General features: G+C 36.3%; 1 protein-coding gene and 2 long non-coding RNA genes across 3 annotated transcripts; 1 reads left to right on the top strand and 2 right to left on the bottom strand.

Moving 5' to 3' along the window:
- Positions 1–2,770: 2,770 nt before the first annotated feature.
- LOC146722446 (uncharacterized) lies at positions 2,771–3,617 on the bottom strand. Its single transcript, XR_014925174.1, has 2 exons — positions 2,958–3,617; positions 2,771–2,855 (listed from the first exon to the last, which is right to left on the bottom strand). It is a non-coding gene; the product is annotated as an uncharacterized LOC146722446 (long non-coding RNA).
- A 2,371-nt stretch (positions 3,618–5,988) lies between these two features.
- LOC146722445 (uncharacterized) lies at positions 5,989–6,596 on the top strand. Its single transcript, XR_014925173.1, has 2 exons — positions 5,989–6,409; positions 6,512–6,596. It is a non-coding gene; the product is annotated as an uncharacterized LOC146722445 (long non-coding RNA).
- A 10,032-nt stretch (positions 6,597–16,628) lies between these two features.
- LOC146722444 (uncharacterized) lies at positions 16,629–17,204 on the bottom strand. Its single transcript, XM_085484773.1, has one exon. The coding sequence runs from the start codon at positions 17,202–17,204 to the stop codon at positions 16,629–16,631; it is 576 nt and encodes a 191-aa protein (XP_085340899.1).
- Between the last annotated feature and the right edge of the window lie 3,475 nt (positions 17,205–20,679).

Here is a 20,679-nt window from a genome sequence, read left to right as displayed (position 1 = left end):
ATTTAATTTATTAACTACAAATTTATTAACTAAAAATTAATTTAAAATTTATATAAACAAATATTTTGTTTGTATATACATTTATATTCGTTACATTTTATAATATTTAAATTTTATTGATCTGTGTAAACATTTAACAAAAAAGATTTAATTAAAATAATTTAAAAATGGGTAAACGTAAAGCTATTCGTACTCGAGAGGAAGAAGAAGAATTTCAGCGATTAAAGAGAGAACGAAAGGCTTTAAATCAACAAAAATACCGCGAGAGAAAAAAAGAAAATGCAACAAACAATATAGCTGAGTCATCTAAAGTTTGTGAATCGAGAAATTTATTAAATAATAGTTCATCAGTTGCAGTGTCTAAATCGCAAAATCCTTTGGTCACAAACAATATTTATCTTGCTTCATCAGTAATAAAATGTGTTATTACAACGTCGACTTTGAGCAATTCTGTTACTACAATTAACAACTGCATATCAAAGTTATCGAGCAATAGTTCTTTGATAACTTCAAATTCAAAACTTGATAACGATAATGTTAATATAATTAAAAAAACTGTCAACCATGAACAAAGTACACTTACAAGTGTTGAAAATACTACAGATTCAAGTCAATTAATTTCAGTAAATATAAATGATAATTTTTCCGAAATTGATAATATACAATTACAAAATATCACAGATAAAAGAAAAATGCAAAATTGTCGAGCCAATTATAAAGGATTTCAAAACATAAATTATCATAATATAAATCAACATTACATAGGAAAAATGGAAGTAGAGTGCAAATATTGTAAAGCAAAACATTTTCACGCTGAAAAAGTTTATAATAAATGTAATTCATTCAATGATTGTTGTAGTCATGGAAAAGTTATATTGGAATCTCTATCACCATTTCCTGATGAACTACAACAGTTATTTTTTGGAAATCATAAAAAATCTAAAGAGTTCTTTAAAAATCTGCGAAGTTATAATAGTGCATTTTCTTTTGTCTCTTTTAATGCTAACTTGGTTAATTTTAATGCACAAAGACGAAGTCCTTATTGCTTCAAAATTCAAGGTCAAATTTATTATCAAATTAATACTGCATTATATCCTGCTGCACAAGAACAATCAAGTTATTGACAGCTTTTCATTCTTGACGCTAACGAAGCTACAGAATGTCGTTTAAATGTAAATACAAATCTTGATGAAGAGTTATTACATACATTAGATGGTATTATTCGCAGCAATAATATGTTTGCTCAGTCATATCAAATGATGCATGAAGAAGTTTGTAATCAAGAAAATTCAGGTTTAAATGTGCCTAATTTAAAAATGGCATTCTTAAATAAGAAAACAGGTATTGATCGCGGAAGATATAATATTCAAAGAACTAACGAAGTTGCTGCAATTTTTTCAACTACTGCAGATGGAGATATTCCTGATTGTTATGTTACAATTAGAAACAAACGTGATAAAACTTTAAAATACGTTAGTACAATGGATCCAAACGTTAAACCTTGGATTTATCCAATGTATTATCCACATGGTACGCCAGGTTGGCACGATAATATTAAACAAATTAATGGAAAACGTGTAACTAGATCTATGTACATTCAATATCGAATAGCTATTCGTGACAATACTAATATTTTTTTAATGGGTAAACGATTATTTCAACAATGGCTTGTTGACAATTATGTAAAAATAGAAAAAGACAGAATTAACTGGTGTAAAGAAAATCAAAAACAGTTGAGAGTGGAAAAGCATCAGGGACTAATCGATTATTTAGAAAAAAAGCGACTGATGCTAATGCTCGTGTTGGACGAATAATGATACTTCCATCAACATTTATTGGTTCACCTCGAAATATGATGCAAAATTATCAAGATGCGATGGCTATTGTTCGTAAATATGGTAAACCAGATGTTTTTATTACAATGACTTGTAATCCAAATTGGCTCGAAATTAAAGAAAATTTACTTTCAAATCAACAACCTGCTGATAGACCTGATATTTGTGCTAGAGTATTTGATATAAAAAAAAAATTATTTGATAGATTTGATTGTTCGACAAAAATTTTTTGGTGAAGTAAAAGCATTCGTTTATGTAATCGAATTTCAGAAACGTGGTTTGCCGCATGTGCATATATTAGTAACTTTAAAACAACACTGCAAAATTATTAATTCGGAAACCGTTGATAAGTATATTTCTGCTGAAATTCCGGATCCTGCTATTGATCAAAATTTGCATGAAATTGTCATGAAAAATATGATTCATGGACCATGTGGTAATTGGTGTATGGTAAATGGAAAATGTTCAAAGCATTTTCCAAAATCTTTTCACGAGGAAACAACTATGGATGAAAATGGTTATCCACAATACCGTCGAAGAGACACTAGCATTTTGTATGAAAAACCTGGAGGATTTGTAGTAGATAATCGATTTGTTGTTCCTTACTGTCCAATATTATCAACAATTTTTAATTGTCATATTAATGTTGAAGTTGTTTCAAGTATCAAGTCAGTAAAGTATTTATATAAATATATTTACAAAGGTCACGATGCAGCATCTGTAGTTATAGAAGAAGATGTGAATAATATGGAAATTGTTCATGACGAAATCAAAGATTTTATTGAAGCACGTTATGTAGGACCAGTTGAAGCTTATTGGCGTATTGTAAATAAAATATTGCAAGAAAAAAGTCATGCCATCATTCGTTTACCTGTACATTTGCCAAGTGAACAAAATGTAATTATTAAAAATAAATGTGAGACGACCCAACTGGCTTAAATTAATTCTTATTATTATTTGTTTGATGCCATGTACAAGAAAAGACAACGTTTCGACCTTAGGTTTAGGTCCTTATCAAGTCTAAAATTAACATTAAAAAATACAATAGATGTACATACAAGAATTTTGATTTTTAAGAAAGTAAAGAGCAAACCAAGATTATAATACCAATTTAAAACGTACCTTATAAATTCTTAAGTGCAATATATAATTAATTTTGTTCCATTTTACATATTTCAATATAAATATTGTGTCACGTAAACGTTCGGTATGGATGGTAAAGACGAACTAAGTTAAACAGCTTTGATTATTCTATCATAGATCGGATTCAAATTCTCTGTGTCTTTCTGTAGGTTGATCGTGTTATTAAATTTTTTTATAAAAAACATTTCAGCAATCTCTCTTTTCCTAGTGTTTGTTTCTCGATGTAAAATATTTAAGTTTGTCCATTTAAAGTCATGCGAAAATTCATTTCTATGTTTGCTTATAACATTTTGATTGCTGACATGCATTTTTATATTATTCATATGTTCTTTAATCCGAGTATTAAGGTGTCTTTTAGTTTGTCCGATGTATGTGGCGTCACAGTCATTGCAGTCGACTTTATAAACTATCTCGGTCATATCGGCTTTAGGTAATTTGTCTTTTCGGGGTTTAATAAACGTATCAAGTTTTTTTGGAATCGTATAAATAACACTTAAGCCTGTTTTCTTAATAGATCTCTCAATAGTCTCACTTAGGTTCTTAACATACGGCATTAAAATACAAGACGAAATATCAAATACATTATTTTTGTCAACTACGTTATGAGAATTTTCTAAAAAACATGTTCTTTTATACATATATCGCTTAATGACCGTCCTAGGGAAACAATTATTCAACAAGATTTTTTTAACCATCTGTAAGTTCTCATTATGAAATCGTTTATCCGATAACAAAATAGCGTGGTCGACTAAGTTATTAATCGTGTTAACTTTGTATTTAAACGGATGGTTAGAATGGTAGTTTAAATATCTACCAGAGAAGGTGGGTTTCTGGTACCAACTAGTCAATAGTTTGCCATTGTTTCTAAAAACCAATGTATCCAGAAAGTTAATCTTGTTATTTATCTCTGTTTCATGTGTAAATTGCAAACGGTGATGGTATTTATTAAAAGTAGTCAAAATGTTATCCATTTTATTGCGTGGTACTATTGCAAAAATATCATCAACGTACCTATAATAAACTGAAATGTCAAATTGTAAAGAGCTTAAACATTCTGTCTCAAGATCATCCATAACTAAGTCTGCTAAAATAGGTGAAAGGGGGGATCCCATTGGCGTACCATATATCTGTTCATAAAATTGATCGTTGAAACGAAAACTAGTAGATTCTAATACAGCGTCGATTCCATATAAAAATTGTGTCAAACTAAAATTTGTGTTACATGAAATATCCTTCCAACGTTTTTCAATAGCTTTTAAAACTAATTCCTTAGGAATGTTTGTGAATAAAGAAGTGACGTCAAGAGAAATTAACATTTCATTATCTTCAATACTCAAATTCTTGATTTTATTCGCGAACGTCCAACCGTCTTTAATATGTGAGATAGGTTTCGTAATTGATCGTTCCAATATATCATGTAAAAAACGCGCTATACTGTACACCGGGCTCCCAAGTGACGAAACAATTATACGTAAAGGCGCGTTAACTTTGTGAATCTTCGGTAGACCGTAACATCGAGGAAGGTTCCCATTTGTGGTATTAAGTCGTTTATATGTCATTTCATCAATCAATTTATTATCTCGCCATGATTTGATTAAAGAATTGATTCTACCCGAAACTTTCTTGAGCGGATCTTTTTTCAGTTTAGTATATGTACCTTGATCACTTAGTAAAACATTCATTTTGTCAATATAATCTTTTTTGTCCATAATAACTGTAGTTTGACCCTTATCGGCTGTCGTAACTAAAATGTCATCGTTATCACGTAGATAACTATGACATTGTTTAGAGTTGTTTATAATGTATCTATCTATGTAGCTAGTGTGTTTCTTTTTTCTAAGAAATCCATATGCCGCTTTAGTTACCTCGTTTCTTGTCGATTCAACAAGAGCATTAGGAATCTTAGTGCAATTAATTTCTAGGTTCTTAGCTATATCGATAACAATGTTAGTGCGGTCATTCTTATAATTCTGTGAGACAGGCAACCCGAATTTATCACCTAAGCTTAAAAAATCTAGAATGTTCTCTGGAATAATTTTATTGCTCAAATTTACTATCCATTTCGATCTGTCAATTTTACTAAAGGGGTTAAGTGAAACATCATTATTACGTAATAAATTATTGAACTTTTTAATCGCGTTATCCTTTTTCGTTTTATTAAAAATAAATAATTTATGTTGATTAAGTTCAAAAAATCTGTTAATTAAAGTACGTGGAAGTAAGTCAAACATCCTTTTTTCGATGTTATAAAGTTTGGAATGTAAGAACTTTATGTTATAATTTAAATCTTTAATTTCTAAGTTCAACAATCTAATTCGAGTTCGTCTAGAAAAATAATCAAATTTTTGGTTTACGCTATTACTGTAGAAAAAGATGTTCAATTTCAATTTCTTGATGTGTGGTGGAAGTAAATCCAATCTTCTGCATCGAAGCAGGAAAATTAGTTGATGTTTCGATGTAAATAACTTCTTCTTGATATCAATCCATGATTTCAGCAACAATGTGTGGTTAAAACCATAATGATCAGAGATTGTTTGAAAAAAACCACCTCTCCGTGTAAGCACCATCATTCGGTCAATGTGCAGTAAAATTAATAGTAGATATCTTGTATCGCCAGTGATGAATAAAATTAAAAATAAATGTGAGACGACCCAACTGGCTTAAATTAATTCTTATTATTATTTGTTTGATGCCATGTACAAGAAAAGACAACGTTTCGACTTTAGGTTTAGGTCCTTATCAAGTCTAAAATTAACATTAAAAAATACAATAGATGTACATACAAGAATTTTGATTTTTAAGAAAGTAAAGAGCAAACCAAGATTATAATACCAATTTAAAACGTACCTTATAAATTCTTAAGTGCAATATATAATTAATTTTGTTCCATTTTACATATTTCAATATAAATATTGTGTCACGTAAACGTTCGGTATGGATGGTAAAGACGAACTAAGTTAAACAGCTTTGATTATTCTATCATAGATCGGATTCAAATTCTTCGTTTATAAAGTCGACTGCAATGACTGTGACGCCACATACATCGGACAAACTAAAAGACACCTTAATACTCGGATTAAAGAACATATGAATAATATAAAAATGCATGTCAGCAATCAAAATGTTATAAGCAAACATAGAAATGAATTTTCGCATGACTTTAAATGGACAAACTTAAATATTTTACATCGAGAAACAAACACTAGGAAAAGAGAGATTGCTGAAATGTTTTTTATAAAAAAATTTAATAACACGATCAACCTACAGAAAGACACAGAGAATTTGAATCCGATCTATGATAGAATAATCAAAGCTGTTTAACTTAGTTCGTCTTTACCATCCATACCGAACGTTTACGTGACACAATATTTATATTGAAATATGTAAAATGGAACAAAATTAATTATATATTGCACTTAAGAATTTATAAGGTACGTTTTAAATTGGTATTATAATCTTGGTTTGCTCTTTACTTTCTTAAAAATCAAAATTCTTGTATGTACATCTATTGTATTTTTTAATGTTAATTTTAGACTTGATAAGGACCTAAACCTAAGGTCGAAACGTTGTCTTTTCTTGTACATGGCATCAAACAAATAATAATAAGAATTAATTTAAGCCAGTTGGGTCGTCTCACATTTATTTTTAATTTTATTCATCACTGGCGATACAAGATATCTACTATTAAAATGTAATTATCTCTGATCATTTAAATGAACAAGATTTACAATCTGCTTTAGAACGTATAACAATGTTAATGGATTATTTTGAATTAAATAAACGAGATGTTGATGCACACCAATATGTATATACAGATATACCTTTATATTACGTGTTCAAGAAAGTAATTCTTGATGGAAAACAAATTAGTCGTTGGGAAAAACGTCAGAGTAAATTTAATTGTATTGGACGAATGTACTCAGTTAGTCCAACTGAAATTGAATTATTCCATTTACGTATTCTTTTATTGAATATTAAAGGAGCAACAAGTTATAATGCTTTAAAAACAGTTAATGGTGTATTACATCAAACATTTACTTCTGCATGTTTGGCTTTGGGTTTAATTGAAGATGATGATGAATGGAAACGTGCAATTAGCGAAGCTTCTATATGGATGATGCCAAGACAACTTAGGTATCTTTTTGTTCGAATACTAATGCATTGCCAACCATTGCATCCAAAAGAATTATGGAATGAATTTCAAGTTGCAATGTCCGAAGATTACATACAACGATTTGGACGAGTCATTGGAATAAAAAAAGCTTATGCTCAAATCAATCAATTACTTCGCAAAGAAAGGTTGGAAACTTAAGCAATTTCCAGAAATGGAACAAATAAAGATAAAATATGAAGAAGAAGATGCAGAACAATTGCAAAGAGAAGCTTTATGTGGTCAGCAACAGTATAGCCAGTTAAATTATGGTCAAAAAAATGTTGTTGATTATGTTTTAACTCTTTTAACAAAAACTAACAGTCAACAAAAAAAATGCTTATACATTGACGGTCCAGGAGGTTCAGGTAAAACTTTTGTTTACACAACATTATACTATTTACTCAAATCTCAAGGCAAAGTTAGTTGTTAATACAATGGCTTTCACTGGTATCGCTGCAACATTACTACCAAATGGAAGAACAGCACATAAAACTTTAGGTTTGCCCGTACCTCTTTTTAATGATTCAACATCGAATATAAAAGTTCAATCCAAAGAAGCTGATTATTTAAAAAAAACAGATGTTTTTATTTGGGATGAAGCACCAATGGCACCGCGATATGCTCTTGAAGTAATGAATTGTCTCTTACAAGATTTAATGCATAATGATATACCATTTGGAGGAAAAATTGTTATTTTTGGTGGAGATTTCAGACAATTATTGCCAGTAAAACAAAATGCCACACGTTCTGAAACTGTAAATTTATCAATTAAATTCAGTTCATTATGGCAATATTTCAAAATTTTTTCATTAACAGAAAATATGCGTATTTTACCACATGAACAGGAATTTGCTCAATTTTTATTAGATTTGGGTAATGGTTCTCTAAATGATCAGTCTAATAATATTGAAATTCCATTAAGATGTGTAGCAAATTTAAATGCAAATATAACGAAAGATACATACGAAGAAATAATCAAACACAATCAGTATAGACTTGCAGCAAAACGTGTTATACTTTCTGCAAGAAATGTTGATGCGGATGAATTAAACAAATAAGTCCGTGTGAAGGAAGGACGTTGAGGGTAACATTGGTAGAATCGCTAATTTTCAAGACGATTTACCTGATGATTGTGAACCATATACTTTTAATGAAGAAAATGCTGATTGTGGTAAGTTTATATCTTAATGATAATTATTACACTTTCATTGTTAAGTATTAAGTACGAGTATGTTTATGTAATATTGTGGTAAGACGATTGTAGATAAATTTTTAGCATAATATATATCATTCTAATTAATTCATAATTTATGATTTATGATTAATTCATAATTTAACAAATCTAATAGACAGCCAGTGTAGTCAGTTTAATATCTACTACCTTAGTATTTCATTCCTGGCGAACGAAATTTAATATTTTATTGTTATCATAATTTATGGTAATGTAATATTTTATTCTAATTAAATTGTACTTTAAATTAGAATAGTAGTTTAATTTCAATTATATATAATTTATCTTACTTTGTAATTATTACAATTAATAATTGTGATCGTATTATTAATTAGTGACGTGGGCAATTGAGTTTTATTCATATAAATGAATGAAATCATTGTAAATAAATTGAAATTTGAAATTGTCAAAAAGTGTTTTTCCGATATAATATACATGCATGTTTTGCTTCACACCTTTTCTTTCAGATCCAAGTAATAGTAGTACATTTATTTATTCTCCTACTTCTGAAGAACTGAAATTATTAAGTCAAGTCGAAAATTTAGAAGTTGTGGACGTCATAGAAGAAGAAGGCTTAAAATATATCGCGGGTTATGCCGCTTTTAAATTTATAAATAAATATAAAAATTTAGGTAATCCTACTGAGATGTTGGTTAATCCAGAAAATGACTGGATTAACTACATCTCTAGAGGGAAAATTATAAGTCCTTCTTCAGACTTATTAAAAGTGGGAAAAATAATGAACCAAGAATTCCAAAATTACCATGGATCCTTCATGCGAAAGGATTCGTCAATATTTCAAACAATTGCAAATAGGGTTGAAAAAAAAATGAAAAATATAACAATCCCGCGCGAGGTTCTACTTTGTTTAATTAGAACAAGAACATATATAAGACTTCGAGTAATCAATAAAAAAATTTCGGCAGAAAATGCTATAATAAAACAAAAAAGAAAAATGAAAAAATTTACAAATACAAAGTAATATATTTTATTTGTATTATATTTTTCATATATTTATTATCTCTTTATTGTTTCTTATACGTGTTTATGTGTCTGTTATATTTGTTTATTTATATTTACTATATTTTTTAAATATATTCATCAGAATTATATTTATACACGAAAGATCTTTCATTAATACCCTTTCTTGCCCGAGTCTTCGTTTTAATATTCATTTAAATTATACAAGATGGCGGAATCTTGTCACGCTCTCTTATTGGTCAGTAGAAATGCCTGATGCGCAAGAACACACCTTGTTACTTCCACCACGGTCCGCTCGACGTCGCGACTTATATAGTTGTCGGGGAGTAGCGCGTCCCGCTCTTGGCCCGCCGGCCAATGAGCGCGCGGCGCCCCACTGCTACGGCTCCGGCGTATCGCGGCGCTCGGGAGTAAAGTAGATTCGTCGAGAGTTCCCGTTTCGACTTTTCGCAGTATAAAGTACGCTCAACTAGAGTTCCTATTTGATTGATTTTTCTTAAAACACTTATAATGGACTTATACCTATTTTAGTATGTTACAAACGGCATTTACATATATGTACAACTTACTAACTATTGTAATTTTATGTTTTTCGTTTGTTTTTATATTTTTCTAGTTTTTCTATAATTTTAATGTATATATATTTTTTTGTTCTTTATGTTATGTTTTTATCTAAATATTGAATATAGCGCAATAAAAATAAATTAAATACAAAAAAAAATATTGAATAAAAATATAAAATGTATAAAAATCAAAAGGTTCGATTTTCATCGGGAAATCGAAACATGCACTTAAAATGATAATGGTTTCGCGATCCTTGCGCACTTTATAATTTCGCGAAGTCTCGTTCCATTTCAACTCCATAATGCATCCAAATAAATTTACTGATTGAATTTGTTTAACTTACTCTGGCTTGTTATAGTCCGAATGACTATAACTATATTATATTATATTATATTAATATAGTTTTAATAATAAATTAGTAAGTCAGCTATTATATAATCATTTGAGAAACGTTCTCACGCTCTCGCGAAGCGCTTATCGCGAAAAGACGCAAACGCGATGAAACATAAGCGTTACGCCGAAACCCGCGGACCGCAAGCGAAGAATCAACCTGCTTCGCTTGCACCTAGATAAAAAACGTGTGAATAAAAAATTAGCCAATGAAAGAGCTTCTCTACATCTTCCCCCGAAAGATGTAGAAAAGGGCAGGAGACCACCGCGAACGAAAAGCGAGGCGACGAAGTCAGTCGCTAACGAAAATCCAAAAGGTCGAGTCGCTAATTAGAACCTAACTAGGAGTCGAAGACAAGCCGCAGAATATAAACTATCACCTGTAATCTGACTATCGAGAGCGAGCATACTTAACTAACCACCCAGGTGGGATTACACAGAATTAAACCAACTCAAGAAATAAGGGAAATAAAAGATTTATTCAGATAAACAAGCGAAGTTAGTCAAAGTGAAGACGCCCGCCGATCCTAGGATCCTCATCCTTCAGTCGACTGAGACCCCAAAATTTTCCGTGCCTTCCCGGAGGCACAACAGGCTTCACGCCGTATGGGCAATTCAGGCTCCGGATGGTAAACTAATCGATTTCGCCTTATGGCGAAAATCGGATGGAAATTTCGGCCTTTATGCTTCATCCTGCGTGATGTTGTCCATTTTAGTTTTTGAACAAAATAAACTTTGATTATGGGTTTTCTACCCATAACATATCCTTGGATACATTATGCGTTGCCATGGACAACTTAATAGCTAATTTATCTTAAAACTTAATTCCTATAGTTACCTTTTGATTTAGCGAGTGTTTGTTACTTTGAAATAAAACTTAATCGATCCGTGGATTCACGTGGTGCGAACGGTTTCGGTGTTTGGCTACGGCCTGTGGAAGTTCGAGTTTCCAGATCTCATCGAATTTCGTTTTTCGATCTGTGGATGGTAACTGACGGTCCTTTATCCATGTTCTAGCGGTGATGGATGTGTTCTGCCCATCGGAATCGCTCGCATCGTCAAAATAAAGCTAAACTAAAAATTCGCGGTTTTGTTTCCATACAATTATTTAAGGTGACTCGCTAATCATGACCAACCATAGTTTTGCTCAATCGAGCCATGCGTTTAATTTAAGCGAGCTAATTATCCAAAATAATAACATAAAATAAATTAACTTATAATTGCCTTAGCCTTTTTCTTGCTCAACTTTAATGGGTCGCATTCCCCTAAAACCTTAAACTAACTTAATCTATGGATTAAAATGCCTATATACATTTTGATTCGCAGAAGGGCTTACTCCGCATGGGGAAAATCCTGGACGGGGTGTTGCGGCTCCGTCAGATCTCGTGGGCTGATGGTCTGCTGGATCTGCGATGGCTGGATATCCGGACCGCGACCATCCACCGGTCGCAAGGCCTCAGCCTACACCGCCGCCGTCACCGCCGCAATCGCCGTCGCCACAGCAATCGCCGTCGCCACAGCAATCGTCGCTGCCACCGCAATCGCCCATGTTTTAAATTATTTTATTTTTTATTTTTTATTTTTCATTTTTTATTTTTATTTTTATATTTTTTAATTTTTTAATTTTTTATTTTACATATTTTTTATTTTTTATATTTACACACACAGTAGAAAGGGTTTGGAGTCAATAAATACCTCGGAAGTGACGAACCGTGGGGTCCTTATCTCTACTGTAACACATGTACAAGTACACCGTCAGACCGAGCTCGTAGTACGCATCACTCAAATCTATGGGCGGAAAGTAGGTCGCCGCGAGGACGCTACTCTTCCCAGTCAATGTTAGTGTTAGCGACATGTTGACAAAACTGAGTTAAATAGCACAATGTCAGTCTTTAAATTCGCGGCGAGAAATCTCGGAGAAACTGCAAGCACAATTGTCCGCTGATACTCTGATCATACGTTTGATAAGAGGTGTAATTGTATTCCAATTTCGGCACATTTAAATATCGCACCAATTTCTCGGGTGGTCGAAGATTGGTGAACTGTCGAAATAAATTGCACAATCTCCCCTTTTTGCATACGCCACCCAATGAGTGCCAGGACCGTCTGTACTGTCTAGATTGACGATACCACTCTCATTTTCTCGCGCGCCATTTATCGGTAAATTATTGCGCATAAATACACCTCTAAAGTATGGAATGTGCATACGTTTTGCAAGTTGTAGCAATTGCACATTTGTAGTTACACCTTTCGGCATTTTTAACGTTTTTTTGACGTTTTTTTTTTCCTCGCTCCTCGTCCATATTTGTAAGGGGCGAGATACAGTCCGCGGCCTTCTATGGCGCAATTGTGGCGTAGTATCTCTTGCAACTGACGTTGCGCGGCTTTTTTGTCGTTCACCGCTTTTGCTACGCCAGCCGCTCCGCCAACCAGGGATCCGAGCGCGCCCAGCATTGGTAAAATCGGCAAAAATCCGCCTCGTTTCGCTGCCAAAAGTATCCTCCTCTTCGTCTTCCTCTTTTTCGTTTTCAAGCCCATGCCGAGCTTCGTCGTGGCCTTCATCGCTGCCCAGACAACTGTGGCCGCGGCTCTCTCACCGAGACTCGAGTCTTTTGCGACGATGCGAGTTTTCGCTTTCTCGGAGAGTACCTTATCCGCCGCGTGTCTCTCCGTGAATTCGCTGTTCCGAGAGTACGCTATATCGTGTTCACGGCACGCCGCGTCCAATGGGTTGACACCTTGATCACCTCTAGCCAATCGCTTTTCCAAACAAGTTCCCGGGTCGCAAAATTGATAGCCGGGAATATGAAGCTTGACCGGAAGTGCGTTTATCGCACGATTTAATAGACCTGTGCCTATTTTCGTTGACATCCGCTGCAATCTCTAGACATTACTGAGCAAAGCGCAAGTCCGCGCAGCTATAAGTAGGCAGACGTTGGAGGTCAAATCGGGAGTGAGAAAATGAAATTCGTGCAACAACCTCTGACAATACGAGTGATAAATTACGACGACAGAGTACGCTGCAGCGTGAACGAAGGTGTGCACAAACACGGTACGATGCTACCGACAACTATACGCGCGATCGTTTGCGGCCCCTCAAACTGCGGTAAAACCAACGTGTTGATAAGCCTGCTAGAAAGTCCGCACGGCGTGCGTTTCGAGAACGTGTACGTGTACTCTAAATCGCTGCAACAGCCGAAATATCGCTATTTGGAAGATTTATTGACGCCGATTGACGAAATCGGCTACTTTACATTCTCCAATAACAGTGACGTCATTCCACCGAGCGAGGCATATCCAAATTCAATTTTTGTCTTTGATGACGTGGCATGCGACAAGCAAGATACGACAAGAGAGTACTTCTCAATGGGGCGCCATTTGAACATCGACTGCTTCTATCTCTGTCAGACATACGCGAGAATACCGAAACATCTTATACGCGACAACGCGAACTTGCTAATCCTGTTTAAACAGGACGCCACCAATTTGAAGCACGTGTACAACGATCACGTGAATACCGACATGTTGTATGAGGATTTCAGTGAGTTATGTCGTACTTGTTGGCAGCAAAAGTATGGATTTCTAGTGATAGACAAGAACAGCTCGCTTACAAACGGGCGATACAGAAAAGGATTTAACGAGTTCGCAATACCGCAGAGTCATTAGTCGTCGCCAACAATCCTTCCGGTTGAGAGAAACTCTAGAGAGTGCTGCCGACATGGTTGATAATATTCGCGAGCGTGAAAAGGTTGTCATGGAGATTGCGAAGACGGCTGAATCGATCCGCAAGAAACCGCGCTCTGAAGACCGGAAAGATCGATGACGATATCGCTGTCAAGACTCACTTTAAACCTATTATCGAGCCGCTACAAAAGATTGTCGACAACGCGACGATTTCGGTGAAAAACGAACCTAACACCGACGACGACGATGATGTGAAGATCAAGACACGGTATGAAGGGGAGACACCAAAAAAGAGAAAACATAAAACTATCAAGCGATATAAAGAGAAGGAGGAGATACCGGAAAAAAGAAAATATGATATTTCGAAGCCATTGGACGCTTCATTGCCGACAACATCTACACCGAAAAACGCACAACTTGTGATACCCAAAACACTCGTAGACGAACATGTTTTCGAAACCACGCGTAACCCGCCCGAAATATCCCTTCGACACTGGTTAAGATCGTCGGAAGGTCAACAAATGATGCGAAAGGATTGGGGACCATTAGGACAAGAGTACATGGATGCTCTCCTCGGTGCAGATGAAAAGAAAGAGATTGATAATGTATACGAAGTCTATTTCGGCGAGAATGAGATGCGCATCGGAAACAAGCGATTCGCGATTGACAAAGATGACAATATAATTATAGGCGACACGCGGTACATTGGAACGCCCGGATTGTACGAGTTGATCTTCAAGAAAAGACCTGATTACCAGGAGGATAATTTGCAAAAATACAAGCACATATTATTGGCGACAAACGCGCATAAACGCAATTTTGATGTGCAAGGCCGTGTGAAGAGTAGCAAGGGGGATAAGTACAAATATATAATCGCATCGTTGACGCGGGTGGAATCGGACGACCCAAAATCTGGCATGGGAATGCCTCGCGCTATGACGCTAACCAACAATAAGATTGATTACGTGCACTGAGACGACCCCAACGAGCTAGTAGATCGCCTACGATTGCTCGATGCTTCGCGCCAAGCCAGCAACAATGCGCATGACAACGAGATCCTGTCGATTATCGAGGAACTGCGGGAAACGGGCATTATTATAAATTAAACAAGGGTCCCGACAATTTATTCAGTTCATCGCGTGACACTTTACAAAGCATTGAAAAAATGTCTATCAATAAATTTGGATTATTCGAGAGGAGAAATAATGCAACCCCTGGCACAAACGATCAATGGTATAGATTGATTAGAAGATGCGTGCGCAAAAACGCTCTGCATCGCATCGCTACAGATTATGATGCGAAATCGCGCAAGATTCGCCGTGTAGCGCAACCTGAGGCGGATACCGATGTTATCAACAAATTGTACCTGGAAGAGTGCTTTAAAACATTGATGATCCAACAGAAAGAGTCAGATGAGAAGTTGGTTGCGTTAGAGAAGGATGTACGAGCGTTGGAGACTGCGATAAAAGAGCTTCTGCGTGCGCCAAATACTACCTCAGACACAGGCATCTAATGCCTGTGTCTGAGGTAGTATTTGGCGCACGCAGAAGCTCTTTTATCGCAGTCTCCAACGCTCGTACATCCTTCTCTAACGCAACCAAGTTTGGAGAGACGGCAGTTGGTAAACGAGTTGCATGCGTCAACGAGAAAAAATTTCCCTTGAAGACATGTCATAGTGCGAGGATACGATGATCTGTGGCAAGCCGACATTGTCGAGATGCGTCCGTACTCCCGTTTTAACAGAGGTTACCACTACATACTCACCGTCATCGATGTGTTGAGCAAGTATACGTGGGCTGTACCACTCAAGAGTAAAGGAGAAAGCGAGACAGCTGACGCAATCGCCAAGATAATTCGTGATAGCAAGAGATGCCCGAAAAACATGCAAACCGATAACGGAAAGGAATTTTACAACGCCGATATGCAACGACTTACGCGAAGATATGACATTTATCACTATTCTACATATTCGGTATTGAAGGCGTCGGTCGTCGAGCGATTCAATCGCACGCTAAAGAACGACATGTGGAAGATGTTTACGCTAAATGGTACTTACAAGTGGTTCGACATGCTGCCACGCCTCGTATCAGATTACAACGGACGCAAGCATCAAACGATCGGCATGCAACCCGCCGACGTTACCCCCGCGATCGCCGAAAGATTCTTGGCTACCATGTACAATCGTGTAAAAATCGCGGGCCCGGCAAAGTTCAAAGTAGGTGATCAGGTACGCGTCAGCAAGTACAAACAACTTTTCGAGAAGGGATACACGCCAAATTAGACAACCGAAGTGTTTAAGATTGTTAAAATACAGCATACTAATCCCGTAACATATCTACTCGAGGATTATCGCAAAACATCTATCGCTGGAGCGTTTTACGAGCACGAGCTGCATCGCGCAAATTATCCGAATGTGTACTTCGTGGAAAAAATAATGCGCGGGAGGGGTGACGAGGTTTACGTGAAATGGTTGGAATTCGACAGTTCGCACAACTTTTGGATACATAAAAACAATGTTATTTAATGTATTTTATTCAATCATTTTATTTTATAACATAATATATATTGTATAACATATATGAAATATATGAAATATATAACAAAAAATATATAATTCCCATTAATACGTCCTTACAATATAATTTATTTACAACGATATTCGATAATGTCCCCACGGCAAGGTGTCGATCGAATCAGGTATGACATACCGTTTGTCGTCGTAGGGACTTAGAGCAATTTTCGTCTCGCTGATGGTATACACTTTATGCAATTTCGATCTTATACATGACTGCTGACGCGTCATTTCAATCTCGTCATTAAGGCAGCGCGTATAATCGTCGAATGTTATACTACGCGCTACGACGTTACTTTTGACACCTTTTGCCTTTTTAGTGTCCTTTTTACCATCCACCCGCAAAGCATACATTTTTGCTCTAAGCCCGACGAATTCGGTCATTATCGCGCCGTTATTCTCATCTTTCATCAGACCCGGCACCTTTTTATTCGCGAGCGGTATACCGTACGCATTATTCGCGGCGTAATCGCTGGTATCGAATCGAGCGATGTCGCGTTTCAAATTTTCATAGACATCCTGACATTTAATTTGATATATTAAACTATCCGTGTCGGTGTACATTACTCTACAATTGTCACGATAGAGCGGTGACATGTATTCGTGGAGAAATTCATAAAGACATACTTTTGATACGTCGAGTATGCACATGCCAACGTAGATTGGTTTGTAGAATTTAACTTCGAGTTTGCGTAATTCTATGGCAACTAATTTTTCCGAAAATATGCTTGTACTATGAAAATTTGGTTTCGCGATCATTGCCTCCGCACCGTACCGTCTGTCTCATTTTGTTAATAATTTTACATCCATATAATTGCGCACATTTTCCATCGTCTTACCGAATACCGCAGGAGGGGTAACGAGGTTTACGTGAAATGGTACCTGTGATATTGTTCATTAATTTATATACATTTTTTCAAAATCGTTTTTTGCTTGTGTTCTAAACTGTCTGTTGAGTTTGATGTATTTTTGAAGCCACGCTGACTGCGTGAATTGTAGTATGCGGTATATTTTTGTTATGCGTAGCCCGTGGCGCGTGCACTGCTGCAGATTACGATAGTGTATTACGTAGCGCTTCTTATTGTAAAGCGTTGCGAGGAGTTTATACTCCCGCTTGCCGGGCGGCTTATTGCGCGTCGGGCAAAACGGTAGGTCAATGTGCGCGTCATGAAGATACTGCGGATACTCTAAATCTACTTCGAGAACATAGCCTATAGGCGAATCGAACGCGATAGATGATATATCAAAATACATCGTCAACCCACCGAAAATCGGCATACGGCAATGGTTGACACATTGCCCATCCGTACAAATTATTTACATCAAAATACATGAGGTAAGATGAGGGTTTCGATGGGTCGTACGATTGCATGTACTTGTTATTAGCCTGTGCGTATCGACTTGAACATTGACTAAGGCCGCCGCGTATACCTCGTTCGACAAACATTACCATGTCAATATCTGTTAATAATTCAAATTTTATATTTGTATGTTTTAACATGACGTCCCATGTATATCCGGAGAGAGTATAATAATACGCGGGATCGAGTCCATAACTTTTTATACAACTGTCGCGAAAATTTTCAAATATGTCTGCCAATAACAAGACATCAATTTTTAAATATAAATCGCTATATTCACCTAGCGTTCAAAGAGAGAATCGGCTCCAGACGGTCTCGGCGTGCGCGTAATCACTCTCGGATACTGTGTCGCCGGTTAAGGAACTGTAAAATGAGTCGCGCGGCGGTAAACATGTGTCTTGTAATCTTTCCACGCAGTTTATGTATTCATACGGAAAGACGCCCTTCTGTGTCAACAAATTAAACGTATCTGTCGATAAATTTTGATATTCCGAATGTAAAATTTTTAGTTTATCTTTATCCAAAATGATGCTAATTTATCAAGACTAGCATTGAGAAACTTATACGAATCGATAAAGCGTAATTTTTCGCATTGTTGTTTTGTGTCAATCTAACAGTTTTCGAGAATGATATATATTTTTCCTTCGTTATCAACAGTAATTCGATTTCCCCTTCGAACGCTGTGGCTATGTCCTCGATAATAAAATGCGCGTTGTAGCCGGATAGATTGTGAAAGACTATAGGAATACAAAATGATTCTTTGTAATTTAAGTTACAATTTGAGTGCGCGGGGCCTTTGTACCGCCAGGTGAGGTAACAATGATCGCGAACGCGTGTATCATCTTCGTCAAACGGTTTCCCACAAATGTGACAATGCGTCGCGGTGCGAAATTTTGCCCACTCGTCAAGCGTTAAATTTACCATGGGGACATTGGTTGTTAAAATATTTTTTACGCGGATTGCTAAATTTTTAAGCTGTTTGGCGAACCACGCAACGCAATCAACACTACGGCGGGAATTGTACGCAGACAACGAACTGTCATACGAACACTGTATGTAATACGCGATGCTGAATACTTGATGGTGTTGATAATTTTTGACATCTTCGGTCTTTGTCAAAACACACTCGAGGTCGGCGTATACCACAAACGGCAGCCGCTCCTTCCTCGTGTAGTTGTCGAAGCTGAGTCACTTGTCATTGTCGCTCGGCAACCGAATAACGCAGTCGTTTAGTTTTCTGCAATCTTCCATATGCGCCTGCAACTGGTCTTCAGAATAGAAATAATGTAAGCATCTGTAAAAATAAAAAATTTATTTAAAATTATTTTTAATATAATTTAAGTTTAATAAATATATACTTACCGATCACATATAAATTTTCTACATTTGTGTTTGTTTAGTTGCGAGCTCACGAGGCGAGACAGATTTTTTATGCACGCGAAATGCTCAACGCTGTTTTCGTCCTCCACGTACAGCAGATTGACGTGTCTGTCTTTCTTTTTTTCCGAAAGACGTAGCGGGACGATGTTCTCGTTCTCAATGATGTACACGTTTATGGAGATGTCGTTTGCCAGTTCAAATTTTTTAATTTGATTCACAGTCACTGAAAACTCAATGTTTTGAACATTCAGCACTGTGGTGTAATGCGGATAGGAGGATTCCCGATCCACATGTATATCAGCGGGGTACAGAGCGGCCACCACTGACCATGCGAAACACGCATTGTCCGCTGGTCGCACATTAACAACCGCTTTCTTTGTCACAATTTTTCGTGGTAATATGATACGACATCCCGCGCGCATTGGATTATACTTATTTACATTCACTGTTAAATCTATTATCCTCGACAATGCTAGCCGCTATCGCCTTTCTGGAACTCTTCTAGCGATGCTAGCGTGAACTCAATAACGCGGTGTTCATACCACTCGCGTACATCAGACGTGCAAAAGAGTTCAAAATTTCTCATATTGATACTTTTATTGGAGCGTTTGTCACCGAACACAAATTCGCCGTTGAAAACAGTGTTCACTTTCACACTGGCGTGTCTCTGCAGCACATTCTCCACGTTCTCGACTACAATGTCTTTGGCATTTTTCAAAAATTGACGCGGTTCGATATACTCGGCGTTAATTACCGCACCGGTCAGTATACGGCTATTGAACGCCGTATCGATTTTGCGCCAAACAAGTCTTTGCGCGTTATTACCACTGCCATTAAATTCAGGCACGGATCCACCGACATACCGTCTCTGCAGACGCACCTTTGCACCCTCGAGTCGCGCTATTCTAGCCACCAGAGATTGTCTATGTCCAATCGAGAGACGCTGACGCTTGACACGGCTGCGTTTTTCCAGCTCTTCGATAAACTCTTCGCACTCTTGCAGCCATCCGAAATATTCGCCCAAGGTGATGACTTGGTGGGAATGCTCCAACAGGTCGCGCTCAACATTCTCCGCGTTCTCCATTTTTTGTAAAAAATTCATTTATACTGCACAGAAATAACTACTTTGATTGCACACTAAACTTTTTTTTCACAACTATTTTTCCTTGAGGAAAGCATGCGCTCGCCAGTGGTCACCGTACTATGACTCGGCAGCATCAGGGTCCTCATTATATATCTCGATCAACCCTTTGTTCGTCAACGTACGAACGAGAAAAATTTAGATGACGTAGATTTTTGGCGCTTGTTTTGTTTGCCTGGACAGTTCTAGTACTTAACGGCGCACATCCTTTCACTTTACCAGCGACAGTATAGGGTTCCTGTAT

Source organism: Nylanderia fulva, unplaced genomic scaffold (assembly GCF_048542155.1).
Source record: "Nylanderia fulva isolate GAGA-0341 unplaced genomic scaffold, ASM4854215v1 Scaffold312, whole genome shotgun sequence".
Lineage (NCBI taxonomy): Eukaryota > Metazoa > Arthropoda > Insecta > Hymenoptera > Formicidae > Nylanderia > Nylanderia fulva.
The sequence above is the reverse complement of the archived record's forward strand: the minus strand, read 5'-3'. Positions and strand labels throughout refer to the sequence as shown.

Excerpts from the sequence above, each read along its gene's own strand:
- LOC146722444 (XM_085484773.1), bottom strand. The coding sequence starts at position 17,204 with ATGTGCATACTCGACGTATCAAAAGTATGTCTTTATGAATTTCTCCAC.